The sequence below is a fragment of the Necator americanus genome, chromosome IV (genome assembly GCF_031761385.1).
Source record: "Necator americanus strain Aroian chromosome IV, whole genome shotgun sequence".
NCBI lineage: Eukaryota > Metazoa > Nematoda > Chromadorea > Rhabditida > Ancylostomatidae > Necator > Necator americanus.
In genome coordinates, this window is record NC_087374.1 from 6,031,598 (window position 1) to 6,052,165 (window position 20,568).

Consider the following 20,568-nt stretch of genomic DNA (forward strand, 5'->3'; position numbering starts at 1 on the left):
GTCATCGCGAAAATTGTATCGAAGGCAAAGCACATATGGGCCGGTAACATTGTGAGAAGAATAAACGATAGATTGACTAAGAGAATGTTAGAGTGGATCTCATAAAATGATTAACTCCTCGAAGGAGGCTATCAACGAGATGGGATGATGTGTTCACGTCGCCCACGAAACTTCCGCACCTCCCAGATGACGGCTGTACGGGAAGGAAGCGACTGGAATGGATACTGGGGTTTTTATCTTAGTATCAACGTATTTCCTTTAGATGTGTTAGTTCGGAAACCGATCACATGAGCCTCCCTCGTTCCCGATTGTTCATTCCATTTCCCTTTTCCGTTGGATGTCTTGTCTCTAAGTGCTATCTGGGTATTTGGAGTCACAGTGTATTTTATTTGACGCTACAAATGAGATACAAATACGTTTTATTCACAAGTGTCTGCTATGAATAGCCCTCGTGAAAATTAAAGAGGAGGTCCAAGGACAAAACTACCGCCCTAGCGCCACCAAAGCCCTTCATCCATCCGAGGTCGATAAATTAGTGCCAGACTTGCATGGAAGGACTGAATTGAAGCCGAACACATAGGTGCATCCTCACAAGGATTGATCAGTGCCGCGCATCTTATCTTTTTGGCAATCAAAGACTACTCATATAGCAGAACTAACAAAGAAAAATGTGCTCACCTAGTCGAATGAATCATACACATCGGAAATAGAATTAAACCTAATCAGAACTTCAGTAATGACTTTTCACATAGCCTCATATACTGATAGGATCAAAAACTGTTACGAATTAAGACATAAAATCTTTATTGAAGGCAACAGTACGAAAAACGCGACATATGTCAGGGAAAGTTATTCTCTTTGAGGAACGAAATTGCGAGGAACACACATGACAGAACCAGGACTAATAAAGTAAAGCTGATCATGGCCGTAATCACAGAGCTATTTTGAGACGGGAATTGATAAGTTAACAGAAGCATAATATATTTCAGGTGCCATGTATAATATGAAATGTCATCGCAGCAATTATTAATTTTAAAAAATGAGCTATAAATTAAGGCTCAAAGGTGAACTCTCGCACCTCATTAGAAGGGTTCTGCGAAAACAATGAAACAATCCAAAGAAAACGCAAAAAGAGTTCCTGCTCGATTGAAAACTTGTTATATGAGGCGAAAACAAGAGCAAATTAACCCGTCTATCGGCGCATTCCAACACCGTACACGTCGTGCGTCCTATAGTAGTTCTGCAACTCGGCGAATAGCATAGCTAAAAGTATACCTCAGTGGAAATATATTATTTAAAAATCACACTTCAATGATTATCATTGCTCATAGGTGATGTTATACAATAGATAACAGAAAACTACTGTCTATAAGCAAACTAGCAGCACTATCTGTAGAACTGAGGATTTTGGGACAGAAGTTTAGGATGTGCTCTTACACAATCACACATTTTTAGCGGTTCATGAATGCTACGCTTTCGAGATGTTATTCGATGAAAAAGAACAAAAAAAAACAAAAAAGCTGTTTAAAGAACTGTTTTCACACTTCATAATTTCACGAATTTGAAAGGGATACGAAGTTGCAGTATGCCATTTCACAAAACAATGCATCGTTATTTATTGCTCAAGAGTCAGAGTAAAATGACTTTGTTCTTATCTACCTGTAAAGCCATAACAAACTAGGTCCTTTTTTCACTTCCCTCGACACATGACTAAATAAATGGACGGTGTTACTACCTAATATGTGAAGTATAGCATTACTCCGCATCCCACCTATTCTAAATGCATAAACACTCGGAAAAATCGGCGAAACATAGGGAAAAAGGGAAAGACATTCAGTATGCGATAGAGTGTGATATCCTCGAATGTAGTTTAACATACGCAAGCGAATCGGACGAAAAAAAAGAGGCTGGGCCCTTGGAATCTAGTACTCCAATGTCTGAATTCTAATGACATTTAATTTTTAATTCAGTGGAAAACAAATAGATATGTCAATGATTTTGGAGCCATAATTTGCTGTTAGGACAGAAAGGCCTTCTGTTTCCACTACTCTATAGAATGTGTTTAGAGGTGCCTCACCTCTCCACTCTTCAACCGTATGTTCACCATCTACAGAGGGATCGTACTGGCCAGGAGGAGGAGCATGAACCTGAAATAATATTCTATCACACTTTCAATACTCGCAGTGCATGCCTTAGCACGAAACAATTTTGTCGATAGTGGACGCCTATACAGGAACACAGAGTGGAAGATCAACTGCTAGGAAAAAATATGTTAAGGATGTTTGATGTTTGCTGTAGGAACTAATTAAGCATTTGCTGAGAAGATCTGCATTTGTCTGAGATCCTAAGAACAACCTTCACTCTTTACCCGTGCCTTTTTCCTGTCTTCTCTTTTCATTGGTTAGACAACCTTTACTTCGAAAACACAAAACCAGCACAATCTTAATGTGAAAACGAGTGCCACTGACATTCCTCCTTTGGAAATTGGAGTACAAAAAATGCAAAAAAAAAACAATGCTCGTTTCTGGTGATCGAAGATAAGAGACACAGAGAGGTGGATTGGTTTCACTTTTATGAGAATGATTAACGCGATGAAGTGATCAATCTAACCGAATGTTAGTGGTCCGCAGAAAATAGAACCCAGGAAATAAGGGTAGTAACCAACAGCACAGTTGTTTAGCGGCACAGTAGTGTGTCAAAAGGAACACAAAAGTAATCGCAGATGATAATTACTATTTTTACATCTATTAATTAGCACATTCCAAACTTTTGGTGAAAAAAAACATGTGAAAGAAGAAATAGAAGTTCGCCAACCTCAGAAGCATCGTACCAAACGTTCACATATTCATGAGCAAGAGCATCGTCGACAGATATTCTTTTCTCGGGGTCGATTACCAACATTCGTGAAAGAAGATCCCGCGCTTTAGCAGCTAAAATTGGGTTAATTTAACCGGCTCTATTGAGTTCCAAACATTTAGGAACTGGTCAATTAAAAGAGTACCTGTTAGACGTGCATTATCAGCACCCGGAGGGAACATGTTATCAGCAAATAGCGTTTCAAATGGAACTGGTTGGTATCTGCAAAACTTACGTCATTAGAGAAAGAAAATCTTCATTACTACATGATGAAGCTATGGTTATATAACAAGAACGTAAGCAGCGAAAACAAAACATATCGCATCCACTTACTTCTGCCGGTTTTCGACATAATTTCGTACAGTTGTCTGCAGTCTGGCAAGGAACTGTGGCTCAGGAGTTCCTAACAGCTCAATAATTCTCGTCCACTGGTCTATATGATCGGCTCCAGGAAACAATACTCGTCCTCTGATGAGCTCACCAAATATACAACCAACAGACCAAACATCAACTGAAAAGTGAAAGATATACAAGGAATAAAAATACAAAGAGAATCTTATACGAAAAACGTGAAAAAAGTAAAATAAGGAGGAAATGAAAAGTGTCGATAGACATGGATGGACGCAAGCAGAAAATTTTCCGAAAATGATGTGGAACCGCCTTTTGAAAGCACTTGAGATTCACTAAGAGTATGAACTTTCGTAATGAAGCCTAAGAAACTACAAATGTCATGCAATTTAACATCTCTAATTCTAGGACTGTCCTTCAGAGTATGAATAAATTAAATACGAGTACACTAAGAACAAGAGACGACTAATATTCAGTTCTTTTCAAAGGTTAAATAGATTAAGTAACTGTAGCTACACAAAATAGTTGACTCAGTATGCATCTCTACACGACACCGACGCAGCAAAGCATGCATTTTCTCTTCTTGGTATAGATTAATTTTGCTCTCAGAAGCGAAACGCTCCACTCTAACTTGCACCGATCGATCAGGGCAAACTTAAACAACGATATCTATACGTGTTAACTGAATGAATGCAAACCAGAACCAGGTCTTTTGAGTAAAAGGGACTATTTTTGGTCGAACAAATGTTAACCTCTCTGCGAATTAAAAAAGTAGAAATGCTTTAGATTCGAACTACACGAATATGTGCTCCGGGATTGGAAACGAATTTAGCGAGACAATCACCATAAAACAATTGAAAGGGATTATAAGAAAAATACCGTTGAAAGTGCATATTCTCAAAAAATAGCAAGTAGACAAAACAACAAACCATTTTCTCCATATCCCATCCCAAGAATGACCTCAGGAGCGCGGTAATATCGTGTGACTACATAAGGAGTCATCATAAAAGCTTCAACGGCGGTCCGAGCGAGCCCGAAGTCCAAAATTTTTAGAGTACAATCACTTTTAACAACAATATTCGAAGGTTTCAAGTCCTAAAAGGTAATTTTATTGTTTATGTTCATAATAAAGAAATAAAATAAGGAGAAAGAAATGCTAAATTTTTAAAATGGGGGAAATTTTAACAACAAAAAAACAGATTAGAAATAAGTATTAATGAAACGAACCCTATGAATAATTCCAGCGCTATGTAAATGTTTAATTCCACATAACATCTGATATAATAGATAGGATAACCGTTCATGATCCAAGTCCATTTGTATGACCTGGAAAAAAGAAGAGTGAGTGAAAACCAGATATTATATATTCCATGAGGGCGTGATGGCGCAACATTGCGTTTGAAAGATTTAGAAAAGTAAAACGAGATTTGGGGCATCTGAGAATCATAAAATCGTTCTGTTTAAAGTCGTCCTCTTGAACTCAATATCTTAAAGGCATCACCCCACGAATCTGAGGTGGTACGGATTTCAGGTGGAGTATTCGTATGCGGGATAGTAGATAATGGAGAGGTGATTGGTGACGGTGTGATTCCGTCCATTTCTTATCAATTCCCGTAAAAAAACGGCCTAGAAGATGCGGCGCCGCACAAGGCTCCAATCGAACTCCTTGTAGAAAATAGTGCGCTAGAACGCCTGAAGCCGTATCTTCCGGCCATTTTCTACGGTGATTAGGAAGAAGTGAACGGAATCACCCTTCTCTCAATAATCTACGATCACGTATACGAATACTCCACCGGAAATCCGTACCACCTCAGATTCGTGGAGTGATGCTTTTAATCCCGCCAACCTTGAAATTTTACATCAAAATACCTATCCCATCTTCAACCTTGAGGTTCTTCATTCGGAAAATTGAATGTTTCAAGTGTCCGAACTTTCAGCTCAATCTGAGTATCCAGCGAGAGAAATGTGGCATTTTCGGGCCGGGAGCATTGAATCTCCTAAATCTCTAATATCGCTCCGAAAAAAAATTCGAACGATAAGATCATCTTCACTGGAGACTCACGAAAGGAAAATCTCACCCTCTGACCCTAGCGAAGAGCAAGCTATGAAGTAAACAGACGCTCAGAGAGACTAACGAACACAAAATAATTATATGAAAAAGTAGGTAAAGTGGACAGTAACCTGGCATAAATTAGCATCCATAAGTTCCATAACAATATACAGATCATTAAATTCTTCTACTTCTCTTTGTGGAGAAAATGCATTTAACAAGCCGATAATCTGCAACATCCAAAGAATACAAGCGTAACGTAAGAAAAGGTACAAAGCTAACCAAAACCTACATTTTTATGATTGACAAGATTCATAAGAATAAATTCTCTATACGCTCGTTTCGCATGTGTAACATTTTGGAATGGGCGAGACAACTTCTTTATAGCAACCGGCTTGTTAGTTACCGTATCCGTAGCAGCGCTGAAAAAAGGGAATGAAAGCAGTACTTAACGACGAGTCTTGGAAGAAATGACACACGTACCAAACAATTCCCTGAGCTCCTGACCCAATCAATCGAAGATTTTCATATCGCTTTAGAATCACCATCTGAGTCTCTCCTATGGGGACAACGTAGTAGTTCTCCGGTACTGATGTAGATGCCATCGAGAACGTACTACAACTGCAAATATCAATGCGACGACTTAAAACAGGAAATAATTGCAAATTCATTGTTAAAATGTGATGTCCTAATATAATATGCTATTGGAGGAATAGCAAATAAGCAGCAGGAACATTTACAGCGCTGCTGAAAGCATTTTAAAAAAAAACCGAATCGAAAAGTAATTTCTAAAAATGGTTAAACGAGAACAAATTAGATGAACAAATAGACCGAACTCGCTTTACAACTTACTTTCTAGGCACGGGACTGAACGCACTGTGGCAGCTATCGAGCGAGAGCTCGTCCTCACGAGCTCCTGAAGTTGTCGCCAGCCACTAAACAGCAGGTTTGGTATTGTTCCCAGATTTATATATAAGGCGACATCTCCGCAACTGTCCCCGTAGTGAACTGTGAGAAATTAAGAGATGCCACGAACTGGGCCAGGAACGGCCCACAAATCTAGACATTTAACAATCCAAGAAGATATAAGATAACAGAATAAGCTGCAAGACGCGGAATCTAGAAAAAAGAAAATTTTGATTCCCCAAGGTTGTATAGTATGGTAAGCACAAAGATTTCGCTACGCTTCTATAAAAACAAAAGCCACAGCAACAGAAACTATGAGTATTGTTTACTAAGCTGAGCATTCGGCTGAGGTTTCACTTCTTTCCTCCGATGGTGTTTTTTGAGCACACATTAAATGACGTACAGAAGTTTGAAGAATCAAATTAAAATCAAAACAGTTGTGACTAATCACGTTTTTTCTTCGCTTCAGGTAATCAGGAACATACAGACATTTTGTAGTTCCCCTAGTAAAAATGCTGCACTAAAACTTCAAGAAAAAAATATTCAGTATTGATTTTACATCTACATTCATCCGACATTTGGGAAGTACATCAGGAGTATTGGACAAAACGCTCTTTTTCGGTCTTGAACTATACATCATTAAGTAAACATCTAGCGAACATTGAAGCAGCCGCAACCACGTATGTAATATTTCAACGATTTTGTTGATGCAAGCCGAAAAGGAACAAGGAGTAGGGAGAGAACAAAAATGAGAGAAACGTGGAGTCATAGGGAGAAAAATATGAGATCAGATACTACCGTAGAATTACGATGGCTTCAATTCAACCATAAGATAATTCTTTGTATATATAATTTTGTAGAAAAAATACAATCAAGAAATTTGTTTCGAACTACTGATTGGAAAATTACTGGTCAGTGATCAGTTATCACCAAAAATCTGCGTCTTCGTATATTTTAGTGCAGTCCTTAGTTTGTTTAATGTTACACCTTAATCTTTAATTTTATTTTAGAGGCTTGATGAACGGGCCCGTCACTTGAGCCATTGGTGCCGCGTGAAGGTGGGATTTTTGGATAATCGTCTTTAGCCACCCAGTCTTCCAAACAAAATCTGTCGTGGCACATCTAAGCTGAATGCGCTTACACTCTCACGTAAAATGTAAAATGCATTGTTGTTGCTACGTGAAAAAAACAGTGGACGTTCATCATAAAGTAGAATTTGAGAAGCTAAAGATTCTTCGTGTGTTTCGAAACTAAATCGAAGAATTGATATTGATGAGATTTTTCACGAAATCGAAAAAGTTGAATCGAGAAATAAACTCTCAAGAAACCAGTGTTGCAGTTGATGTTTTTAAATGCACAGCAAGGAGTTCACTTTAGGAGCACATCTTAGCTATTTAAATTTGTTCATTTATACAGCAGTTTCAACGTCAAGAAATCTTGCGGCTTATGATCAGTTTCTGTACTTTGCCGGAAAATGAGAAACTAAACCGAAGTCATCAAACTGGAAAAGAGAAGCAATTCTAGAACAATACCAAAGAGTTAATGAAGATAATCAAAAGATGAATGTAGGTGGGGATAGACGACAAAATTTTTAATACAGAAACTTTCAATTAGAACGTCTAGGCTAAGAATTATCATTGACTGTGGAAAAGATACGTTCATCGAGAATGCATGAAGAGTCAAGCTATGACTGTGGGCGCTTCTTCACCAACTATTGCGTAGGCGGAAGGGAAAACCGAACAAATACATGAGTGGGCACAGATTTTGCAGCTGACTCATCACAACATGACTTCTGTTCTTGTCACATATGATAAGCTGAGATCATTAGATTAGCGACGGAGCTACATGGAACAACGAAGGCTATGTTGGAACTACTCACCAAAAACGTGGGCCACAACGAAAAAAGCGAGAACAGATTTTAACTACTAATGAACCATGTCGCATGTTAGAAACCTCTCAAACTGTATAGACACACAATTGTTAGACATACTTTGATTACCTTACAGATTCAAATGGACTATATCATATGAACAACCGCACGAAGGCCCCTCCATTGACAGCAAAGAGTAAAAAGGACAAAAAAGTATTTCCGAAGAGCAAGCATTGATTTGCTTGAATTTCGCAGACCGCGGCGCGGGTACCGCCGCACCGCCTCGTCGAAAGGCCGTTCTATGGGCGCACGAATAGTGGACATCCATCCGTGGATGAAAATAAAATGAAAGCCACTTTACATCCACTGTTTGCTTAAGACATCATAAGAAGAAGTCAGCACACTACAAGGTACGGCTGCGCCGTTCGTTCTTTTCTTGTTCACCTCAGGTCCTCACATTTCTCATTCTTATGGTAACAATGGGTCAAAATAATCGCTCGCACTAGAATCAAAATGTTTCGATTCAATGCAAATGTTTGCAGCAATCCGCAAATTAACTACAGCACCCACAGTGTTGCTGTGTGTGATCTTAGCATTCGACGCGAATTTCAGGCCCTTTTATACTTCTGCAGATGCAACATAGAGTTTTTGTTGATCAAAAAAACTGAATCGGACGTAAACTAGTCCTTTAACAGTCGAAAGTAGAACGACTGCACATTACTTGAAAATCAATAAGACGGAAGCAACGAGTAAATGAAACGTTAAGCGCGACGTTACAAACGTGTCTAGTAGAGACCGATAAAGGATTAGTCGATCAATCGACTGGGATTACTCGGAAAGTTGGGTGTCAAAAGTGCTGCTATTCGAAAATTTCAAAAAACTCGAATAACTCAGATTTTTCTAGTATAAATCAAGAAAGTTCCAGTTTTAAGACAAGGTCTAAACTTTCGATCAGTGAGGAACAAGGGCAACTATAAGAGTCAGATGGTTCCTTAAAATATTGTTCATTAATAACTTGTGGTGGCGCATGAAAAATCTCTGCTAGAACTTTTTTAGTTGGTTTCGTTAGGGATAGTTGAATCACTTTGTATCTCAAATTGAATTCCATCTGCTTAAAGGCATCACCCACGAATCTGAGGTGGTATGGATTTCAGTTGGGGTATTTGTATGTGGGATCGTAGATTATGGAGAGAATTGTGATTCCTTCCTTTTCTTCCTAACTGCCGTAAAAAAATGGCCCGGAAAATACGGCTTCGAGCGTTTCGATGCGCTGTTTTCTACAACGAGCTCGATTGGAGCGCGCCAGCCTTGTGCACGATCCGCATCTTCCGGACCGTTTTTTACGCCAATTAGGAAGAAATGGACGGAATAACCCCCCCCCCCCTCCTCTCTCTCTACATCCGTATATGAATGGACTCCACCTAAAGTCCGTACCACCTCAGATTCGTGGGGCGATGCCTTTAAAAGAAAGGCTAAATAGGGAAGCTCTAAGATGAAACAGGAAGTAGCTGAGGGAAGCTCAAAAGATCAAGGAAGGATCCTAGCAGTGAATGAAACGATACAATAAACACATGGATACATCTCAGATAATAACAATGACAGTAGAAGGTGCTTAGCACACTAACGAAAGGTGCAGGGCTCACAGTTTCGCATCTTTTTTTCCAGTATTCTCTGGAGAACGCTCGGTTCTGCATAAGTCATGATATAATGACGACAATTGTCCCCAGTGGTGCAGATAGGAAGTAACCTATTCATTGTCTAACCGCTAGAGCATCGTCTTGGTCCTGTGATCGTTGCGCTGCCCGCGTCGCTCAAGCTTATGTATGATGATCCTTTAGGCGATTTTTAAGGGAAAATTCTGTTAGTTACAGACTTCTAAATAATTATATCATATCTGCACGAATGTCAAAGTGTGTGGTCGGGCCCTTCGAGACAGACCCTTCTCAGGTGAAGGGGGTCTAGGTCATGGAGTGGGGCCCAAGTGATGAGGATCCTTTCGCCAATCGTCCAAAAATGAAGGGGTCCCTTCTCAAACCGTCTAAAAGAGAAGGAGGTCCCTCCTCCAACCATCCAAAAGTGAAGGGGGTCAGAGCATCGGGCCCTACTATCGCATCTATGATTTACAGTATTTTTGTGGGTAAAAGATTGTTGGAGAGGCACTCGACACTGCTGTAATCGAACACTCGAGCTGCGCTTGGAGCTCAAAAATCGCTGCTATACCACAAAAACCGTTCGTAAGTCTCAAATGTGGATTCCAGAGAAGCCATAACCTGGGTCATTTCTGGTTCTCTTTTGTCGTTGAAAGTATTACACGGTAAGACTTACCCATTCATTTCCGATAAACCGTTTGATGAAGTTAAAGCATCAATAGTTCCAAATCTATTTTCCTTTTCCTCTTAGTAGCTATAGTCTACATGTCTTAGATCTTCTCAGACTAAATCCTCAGGTTTTTGAGCCCCAACTGACTCAGCTATTCACTTCTAGTGACGAACTGTCGATCAATGAACTATCGCCTTTCTACATGAGAATCATTTGACACTTAAGGACGGTTTTTGTGCTTTAGGAGCGATTTTGGCGCTCTAATGTGCGGTTCGATTAGAGCCGCGTTGAGTGCTCCCACAACTACCTTTTGCCGAGTTTAATTTTGAAAAATTTTGCAAAATAAAACTATAGGAGTCTATTCAGTAGTGAAGTACGTCGATGCTGATAGTTTTCTCTAGATTTTTGTGATTATCAACCTCAATTGCTTTTCATCGTCATGCAGCATCTCCTCTGAATACTTTTTTTCTAAATATGGTTACATCGCAATCTACTGGACGCAATCACACATACCGCAAACCTTGATTGTCGTTTTTTCAATTATTCGATATATTCGTTATGGCGCAGTGAACAAAAAAAAAGTGCAATTTAATTCAATTGCTTATTATTATTAAAAGAGCGCTAACACATATGTGTATGTTCTCCTCAATTATTAATTTTACCAATGCTTAGGATGTACAGAAGAATGTTCGAATCTCTTCGAATAATACGTGACTATTCCAAAGCTCTCGTTAGTTTTTAACATTAGAGGTGATGTCACGCAAATCTCTTGTAAGAGATATTCAAAATATGCTCGACCAAAAGAAAGGGAGGAGAGTTCCCACTATCATTCATGTCACGTTCGTGTTGCAAACAATATCGCTTATGGACCTTGGGGAATTCGTAGCTGATCGATTCTTTCGAGAGCACGCCGACTAACATGCGATATCCGCCCGAGAAACAGAAACATCAGTACATCCACAAAATAAGAGAACCGGAAATACAATAGAAACACAACTAATCACTGACAAACTTCATTTGAATAAATTCCCAGAGAGCTATTGCTACTGGGGAACCGAGGATTTTGCGGGGAGACAAAATGACTCTTGAGTAACATTAATCACGGTTCCTCTAGGGATTCAATAAAAGTAAGAATGCAAGTTGTCAAAAACCAATGAACATTTGTCAGTACCTGACTAACGCTGTCGATAAAGCTGGACAAGTGCCCCCGAGTACCTCGGATGATGGAACCAAACGACGAATTGCCTAGCACGGTTTGTTCTTCTTCTCCTCTTTGTTGCACCACTAGAACAATCAATCGTTTCCATTTCATTTGATTTACTAATAGATGATTGTTTTTCACAAAACACTACGATTATTGACAGCGTTGCCCTTGGAAAACTCACATTACAACTCTCTAGTCAATACCTCACTCTAATTCGTTTCTACTTGACATATTTCCATAGGTATTGTTATAGGAGACTTGAGAGAGAATTACTACCAGCATTGCGAGCCTTATCGTTACGTTAAAGTATAGAAATCGTTTTTTTTTTTACAATGACAACGTCTACTGTTTGTATCCTTCTATTTGTATGTTTCTCCTCATTACAATTATTTGTTAGAAACAACATCCCCTACAATGCTACATATTTTCCCTTTTACGCTCTTCTATATTGGTTTATGCGTCTTAAACGTTCTGCAGAAGGCTCGGTCCCATAGACATCCTCAAATGTAAACCACTGGGGAAATGACATTGAATCAATCGTAGCGGTCCTAAAATTCATTGGAAAAAGAAATGAACGACTCTCAGAGGATATGGCCTCACTCCAGCAGTACTAGAAAACAGAACAGAAAGTCAAATTGCGGTTTATTGGACTTCACTGGAAGGAAGAAAGGAAAAATATATGAGGATGATGTAGGTTTCATAGTGTTATAGGCAATTCCCAGGTAATAATAATCGTTTCGAAGTTGTCAGTTCCTGTGCGGAAAAGGTTTCCGTTGTGTTGCAAAACAATAAAACATGCAAGAAGCGCCGGCAGCCATGATGGCAGGAATGAGGAGTATAATTAGTAGTTTCCAGCTGTCTCATCTGAATCTAGTAGACATAAGGGAGGGGATGCAAATGAAATTATTTTCTAGTACTTTACTGAAACTTTTAAACGAAATTTCATAGTATCAGCATCAGAATAGCATCTCGAAACCTACACCACAGTTTTTGTAAAGAAATAGATCTTGGTAGACACATCAGACACCATGATGTTGTCAATGAAACAAATTAGCAGTAGGGGAAAGTGAACTTGTGTTCTTGGGCTCACATTAATTAAAGGACCTTATACATACGTGAAAGGGTTCGCCAATTTTCAATGAAAAAAAAAACACGAAATGTTTGATTTTCGCCAGCAGCATCACATCGATGCACTTGAAATTTCTTTTTCCTAGCAGTGTAGTGGTCACACAAAAGAAACAAAAAGCATGTCCGCGGTCATTCCGCACGCGGTCATTATACAGACAAAGGGAGAAATGGCATTTTCGGAAAGATGCTGGACGATGCCCGCCGGTGGGTTGGCAGTAATTTTATTTCCCGTCGTTTATCTGTAACTAAGATGATCCGTACGAAGCACCTCATGACGCAGTGAAACGTTTGAATCTGAGGATAAGAAGCATTAAGCAAAAGGTACTCCCACGCAAAGCAAAACGTATGACACGGCGAATAAGATAGCGTAACTCGCCGAGGAGGTGGAATATGCAAAAATTGCTTTACTACCAATACTTCCGGCTCCTTATTTCGTGCGCCGAAGACAAAACCAGCAATTTTTTTCGGTGCAGGTTCTCAAATATGGAGGAAAACATTACATTAAAGTATTAAGTTACAAAAGAGTTACTTGTAACGAGTTTAATTTACTATTTGTGCCAACATAGTGGGGTTGAGGATCTATAATATTACATAATGGACAGCGGATCTCCGATACCGCAATAACACTAGGAATCCATATCGCGCACATCTCCAGAGTATGCACTGATGAGAAGGCGAGAAAAAATCGCTGATATTTGCGAAGCAACACCATTTAATCGGTTGTATCTTCGGTTCGATACGAATAATTCAAGAGATACATCTTTTAGATTGTTAGTGGTTAGCATTTCTTAATTTCCACGAGTTCCAATCTGTCATCCTCTAATTAACACAAATCCATACGGGCTCGAATTTCATGACGGATGACGATCGATCAGGTTTATGGTGAATAAAAATGTATAAGAATCATATAGAAAAGTACCAGAATAGTTCTTCAGCGACAAACTGTTGACATGTGCGAAGGAGAAGGCACAAAATCAATCGCAGAGGCTTAGCGCCGCAGGCTTACTTCGGAAAAGCCATTGAGACGAAGGGAAGCGGCAAAGCGAAATGAGGTTAAAAGGGCGTAATCGATTGGGCCGCCTAGGCTCCGGGGGGAGGGGGAGAGGGAGAGGAGGAATGGAGGACACAATATCGACTTCTAGGAAGAAAAGCCGTGAAAATCCCAAGTCTAGAGATGTTGTTTCTAAAATAGAACACGATAAAATCCTTCTCTTCCCTTTCAGACGTCTGAAGACAGCCTTAAGATCTGAGCAAGGTTTTCAAACCTAATTGTGCTTCCTAGCCTCAATTCAACATTTCTCGTACCCTTTGTCGTTAAAAAAAAAAACTTCTGTCTACACTATAACATATTTCTGGAACTTTTCTACGAAACTTATGAGGGAAAATTACTTGGATAAGTATGCTCCATGAGAAGGCGACAGATTGAGGTGCGCTTGTTCCCTCAGATGTCGACGTGCGTGTCACCTCGTGTCCAATTCGATGTCCCTACTGAGTTGTTTGATGAAGACCCTCCTCAAGAGGGAGAACCTGGAATTAAATATTCCATAGATCGCATCAGAAAGTCATGGAGAAAAAGTCATGAAAGCGCATTCCCACAAAAAAAAGTACATACAATTGAAAAATGATTCAATAAGAACAGAAATAGCCACAGCTTTAACAATAGAATAACAATGGAATAACGTAAAGTCAGTTTAAAACGACACGGTCACGGAGCACGGTCCAGGTGCGTAAGCGGCTGCGCTCGAAGCTGCGCGGTGGAGATGGCGGTTGGAATCGATATGGGACCGTCGCGAAATACAACGCGGAATGGTGTCAGCAAGGGTCCCCTCGGATTCTTACCACTACGTTCGGCCACACAGCTTCAAACGCAACCGCTTACGCAATTGCTCTGAGCTTCATGTCGTTGCGACCCGACTCTATTCGTCCAAGGAAATCCGTAGCATCAAATTATGAAGTTGAAATTACAAACCAGTTATGAAGAAGCGGATGTAAATTGTACACACACGGTTGAAGACAGCTGTTGAAATTGTGGAAATTTGGGGGTAGTAAGGATTAGCCGGAAAAGGCGGGCATATGAACTTTTTGAGCACGTTGCTAAGAGCAATTTTTGTGCTTTCTGGAAGTAAGTCACAATAGAGAGAGAGAGAGAAAGAATGGGGAAAAGAGAGAGTACGGTGGAATAAAGACTTAGGAGTAGGAATGGGAAAGTCACGATTCCGAAAGTGAGAAGTTTGTGAACGGGGAAAGAAAGCTTCATTCCTTCTCCTTTTCCATAATTACTTCCTTTGTTGGAAAGCATGGTAGAGGAGGAAATTAAATCGGAAAAATAATGTCCCTCGAAATTTCCCTTTAATTTTCGGTTTCAATTTTCTGTTTTCTTTGAATTATCCGCTTCTAGCTGATTCGGAAGTTCGGAACAGATGTTGATAAGATTTAACGTGTCAACAGCACCATTTGACATGTTCACGCAATGAAATCGCGCGTAATGGCCACGTCACATCAGTTCGGGGACTTTATCTTTGCAAACTAGTCTGAACGGTGCGGAGAGGTTGCAGGTGGCAAAGTTATGTTAGCCATAATTCGAGCAAAATATGGGTCAGAAAGAATGATGAGTAAGAAAAAAGTCTCGGCTAGCAAGTCGTGGCCCCAAATATGCAGTTGTCTTGCATGATTCCCATGCGGTCATTTCTAATTTTCTAAAAAAAAAAAAACTAATGAAATTATACCTAAGTGTCATTCCACTTTCAAGTGGGAAAAAAACTGAACCATTGGGTTTCATTAATGTTTTTCTACCATAGGCTGTATTGGCATCACCGCAATCTTACACCCAAACCCCGCAGAAAATGGGGAAATTTGAGAATTTTCTCAGCATTTAACGGGTACCATCTTTATATTTTGTAATTCGTAGAAAACATTGAAGAGGTCGCAATCTTAGAGCCAGTTGAATAAATAACAGTTTCTAGCAATTTCTGTAGTGAATTTCTGAAATAAAGAAGAAATGAGTAGTCAATTTGTTGTCTCAGCCTGCTGTTCCAGTCGTTGTTGAAAGTGGTGATCAAAACCATATCCATTGAATTCTGTACGTTTCTGGATTTCCAAGGATGCTTTAATGCTGGCCTTAATTTCTATAGTGGTATCTTTCACCAATGTTTTCACGGTAAAAGAGTCAAAATTTCTTCTTTTTTTCGTTCAGTCTACTCTACAGGGAACATTCATTCTTGTACACCACAGTTATATTGGAATTTTCAAAATATGTGGAGACTAAAAAAAAAATTAATGAAGGAGGAATAGATTGTGAAGAAAACGTTAGGAGAAGAAGAACGAAGCGAGCTCTGGAGGATTCCATTTGTCGACGAACGCCCTGCCCTGACTGGGCGCTCTTCTCACTCGAAGAATTAAAGAGGCGCAGTGGACAGAGTACAGAGCAGAACAGATATAATCCTTTGACGGGAGCGGGAGTTACGAACGGAAATTGCCTTCGGAGTTCTTCGCCGGCGACGAAGCTGCACTATTTTTCACGAGATACTCGGGGCTAACGCAGTAATCGATATGTATACTTAAGGCTACAGTAAGCTCCACATGTGGTGATAGTCCTGGTACCATCGGTATTGGCAGCGACACCGCTCCTGACAATCTCGGGACTTTTTTCTTTTTTTTCGGGAGCAGATCACCATGGATACTGCTACAATACAGTTACAATAATATTAATAATAATGATATTAATAATAGTAGTAATAGTAATAATAATAAAACAACATTATAGGTAAGATAGGGCGAGTGTATCGCAGTCAGTTAGGGGACCAATGGTTCGGACCCGCCCTAGTGCAAACTAAGCCTTTCATCCTTCCGCGGTCGATCAATTGGTACCAGACGGGTATGATATAAAATATGATTTAAAATCTAAACTCTTAAATTTAAAGGCATCATCCCACGAATTTGACGTGGTACGGATTTCAGGTGGAGTATTCGTATACGGAATTCCAGTAAAACACGTTGGCGCATCCGAAGTGGATTGATACGCCAGTGACTTCGTCTTTATAAGCAAGGCCACGGAATTATTTAAAGTCCTGCACTAGCTATTGCGAGTTTATGGTAGTGGTTGTTGTTGTGGCGGAAAATTTGGTTCCGTTCGATGAAAAAGTCCAGATTTTTTGTGCAATATTGCGTGAACAGTTATGTATAGTCGGGTCAAAACGACATGAATCACGAGTGTAGTTGCGGTGCAATTGCGTACGCGCTCGAAACGGCGCGGTGGAGGCGGCAGTTGGAACCGAGGTGGGACCGTCGCAAACTGCAGCGATGGGTGATGTCAGCAAGGGTTCCACTACGCTCCCAGCCGCTACGCCCCACCGAAGCGCTTCGAGAGAAGCCGCGTACGCAATTGCGTACGTGTTCCATGTCGTTTTGACCCTACTATATAATGTTAAATGGTGATCAATTTTGCTTCTTCGTGACTATAGATAATTTTTCCATGAGTACGTTCAATCAAGTATTTGTCAATAATTATCATTTTGTATTTGTGGTCGTTGTTCACTGCGCTTAACAGAGAGACATGCGACAGCGGGACGTAGGACAGTAGCAAATATGTGATCGGATTGATCTTTCTGTTTAAAATCTTACCACCCGAAGAGAACAAAATAAAATTAGTCTTTAGGAATGGTCAGTACTTTTAATTTAAATTTTTGTGCATGTATTCGAATATAATGGACGTATTGTATCGTGCTGAAATACTACGTCGTCGGCGGAGGCGAGCACCAATACCGTCTTCTCTTACGACCAGTTGATGGAGCGGCGGTTATTAATGTTAGCGAAGCTAGATTTTATCACTACATCTTTGAAGTAATCCTAATCAGGAATAGTTACAGCAAAGAACGACGACATATTATCAAAAACAAGGGAAAAGGAAGCTTTGATGGCGTCGTTTATCGATTATCGGCGCATTGATCGGGGTATAAGTGCTCGGAACCACCGCGGACGCATCGCATGGTTACATTGCTCCGGGTGTAGTCGAATTCATGTACAGGATTTGAGGGTAAAAAATGGTTCCTCTCCTTTCTAAAAAAAATTGAAACGTAAATGATACCTTAGTAATGAACTGAGCAAGTAAGATTTTAGAGTGTTTTTCTAAACAGTAAAAATAGTCTTCGATAAAGTATGCTCTTATTTTTGTTTGTTTTTCTCCTCGAAACTGCAGGAGACTGTAAAAGCGCGATTTGGTCTTATATCGGTTCGACTGAATCTGATTTTTTAGGAAGGTCAAATTTTTAAGCAAAATATTTACAAATACAAAAATTACATAACAGATGCTTTTCTCTTCAAGAATTACTATTTGAAAGTGTCTGACGTTAATTGTAAATAGATTTTAATTTCTTTAAATGTAATGGAAAAATTTGTATCCCCGCTCAACCAGGAATGGACGCATAACCAGCGCTAGTGTTGCGAAAGCGGAAATCCATTCACGGCAAAAACTCTGTTTCCTGACTTTTTTACCTACCGGCGGCAAGAGACTCCAAAGAAGATTTTTCCATCAAATAAACGATGTGTCGGTTTTGACGGAGCTGACGGAAATGATTTCTGACTCGCTATAGCTTCAGGGTGATGTCACTGTGGTCTAAATTTTGATAAGATTCGAAAATGCATTGAGTGTAAGCCACTTTCTCAAGCTCACTTTGACTCTTGAAGTTTGCTGACGATAATTCTGCAGAATTATTAAATAAAAAAATATTAAAAACAGAAATAGTACAATAATGAATAAAATACTAGGCAAATTTTAAATTCTCTTAACTAATTTCTTTCTCAATTCTGTGCCTCTTAAGTGTTATTGAACTTCTGTATCGTTTAGAGGAAGGTATGATAAATAGTTAGTGCTTGCCCCAGCTAATTTTTCTTAATATATTGTTAAATTGTGCATCTCTTGCTCTGGCAATTCGATGCGTTGGGACCATCCGATGTGTTTCCTGGTCACATATATGTTCCCTTTAAGTAATCAGAACAAATAAGCGCAACTGAAGTGGTTTTTCTCTTGAGAGAGGTACTCAGATCCTGATTCTCAGCTGCTCCTGGATGACTGCTTATTATGATGTGCAGCCTATGTAGGTAAACCGGAGTCAGTGACTCAGAAATGGTTTTCAAGTAAGAATTTCTTCTTCTTCCTCCTCCTCCTAATTTATCCAAATAGTTTAAGATCTGCCGGAAACGAAATTCTGTGAGTTTTTTTAATAGCTTTTGTAGGACTTTCAAATAACAGAATTTACGCTCCATAGCGGTTCGAAGTGGGACAGGGACTCGAGCGATAGAGTGCATGAAGGAAAATATGTACATAGTTATAGCGGGTGTTCTTCGGTCATCCGAACCGAGTACCAGGAAGAAATTCGGGTGTACTGTAAAAGGTTACAAAATATGTGGATATATAGGTTTTTTTATTGACAAAATGAAGAAATTTTTTTAGGATGAAAAACAGTTTTTTTCAGGTGCTATCCAAAAAGTATATGTGTGAGGTTTAGAGTAATGCGTGAGGTTAAGGCTTATTTAATTTGACTTCTCATTCTTATTTATTCTCTTATACTATTATTACTACTTATTCTTTGACTTTCAGAAAAAAATGAAAAAATTGTCTGATTATTTTAACGTGTGCAAAATGAGAATAGAAAAGCTTAGGCATTCAAATTGATCTGAGGAAAACATAAAAACAAACATGCTCGACGAAAGCGGAGCAAGACCCATCCATACGAGAGAATCTCGAGAAGTAGAAGAGATTCTCGGTATTGCAGAGAAGCAGACGAAGGCGACATTCGCGTTTGGTCGGTCATAAACAAATCGCTCCCACTAATCATTACTGCTGTGAAAACTGCGAGGAATAGGAGCGAATGAGCGCTACCACCACACACATACGCGTTAAAGTCATCCCCCCACGAATCTGAGGTGGTACGAATTTCCGGTGGAGTATTCGTATACGGGATCGTAGAGTATTGAGAGAAGGGTGATTCCGTCCATTTCTTCCTAATTGCCGTAAAAAAAACGGCCCGGAAGATGCGGCTTCGAGCGTTCCGGCGCGCTATTTCCACAACGAGTTCGATTGGAGCGCTCCAGCCTTGTAGCACGCGCCGTATATTCCGGGCCGGTTTTTACAGTAATTAGGAAGAAATGGACGGAATCACTCCCCTCTCCATAATCTACTAAGCCGTATACGAATACTCCACCTGAAATCCGTACCATCTCAAATTCGTGGGGTGATGCCTTTAAGTCCACACATAGCCAGAATTCTCTCTGATGTACTTTTACCTTGAATAGCCGAGAATTTACGTGTCCGGCCCACCTAATTTACAAATAAAGAATAAATAAAGAGAATTGCAGGAGGGACGTTGTCATAAGCGCGTCATTGTAGATATGGAAAATCGAGCTTTGAAAAGACGTATGTCTTTTTGCCATCATACGCCGGCATCAAAGCATTCTTGGAAATCCAGAAACGTACAAAGCGAAGCTATGGTAATGGATATGGTTTTGATCACCGCTTTACAACAGATTAACTACTTATTTCTTCTTAATTTCAATTTCAACATAATTCTTCTTGGAATCCGGCAGAACTCCGTTGTTTCCTAGTTTTTTTTTTTCTGGTGGATAACTATGGAAAGAAATACCGGTGCCCCTGACTGGTAAATGAGCCAGTACACCATATTTTTGAGAAGCGTTCGGGTAAACAATCATTAAGATTTCAGATGAGGTAGTAAATGAGTCATTACCGGTGCTTTCCCCCGCCAACTGGAGCAGATTCAGTTCATAAAGATCGCTGGAAGGTGCGAAACAGAGGATTATTCGGAATTAGAACCCCAATGGGGATGTATCTGACTGCTATGAAAGCCGAGAACCCAAAAAGTGCTGCTCAGACCG

The 20,568-nt window shown here is 39.8% G+C and overlaps 1 protein-coding gene across 4 annotated transcripts; it reads right to left on the reverse strand.

Annotated features, from left to right (window-relative positions):
• Window positions 1-1,192: 1,192 nt before the first annotated feature.
• Window positions 1,193-14,089, reverse strand: RB195_000481 (uncharacterized protein; the record flags this gene model as incomplete). 4 transcript variants are annotated; one of them, XM_064196860.1, is made up of 14 exons in its annotated part: window positions 1,193-1,263; window positions 2,078-2,147; window positions 2,815-2,930; window positions 3,002-3,078; window positions 3,190-3,367; window positions 4,134-4,299; window positions 4,432-4,530; window positions 5,386-5,484; window positions 5,547-5,676; window positions 5,738-5,869; window positions 6,107-6,189; window positions 11,521-11,633; window positions 13,601-13,623; window positions 13,688-13,701. In XM_064196860.1, 14 exons carry the CDS (start codon window positions 13,699-13,701, stop codon window positions 1,193-1,195), a joined length of 1,371 nt encoding a protein of 456 aa, XP_064052739.1. The 4 variants fall into 4 exon arrangements, with proteins under 4 accessions (XP_064052739.1, XP_064052740.1, XP_013300821.1 ...); XM_064196859.1 differs by having other exon boundaries at window positions 5,738-5,875; XM_013445367.2 differs by lacking the exons at window positions 13,601-13,623; window positions 13,688-13,701 and adding an exon at window positions 14,071-14,089 and having other exon boundaries at window positions 5,738-5,875.
• Between the last annotated feature and the right edge of the window lie 6,479 nt (window positions 14,090-20,568).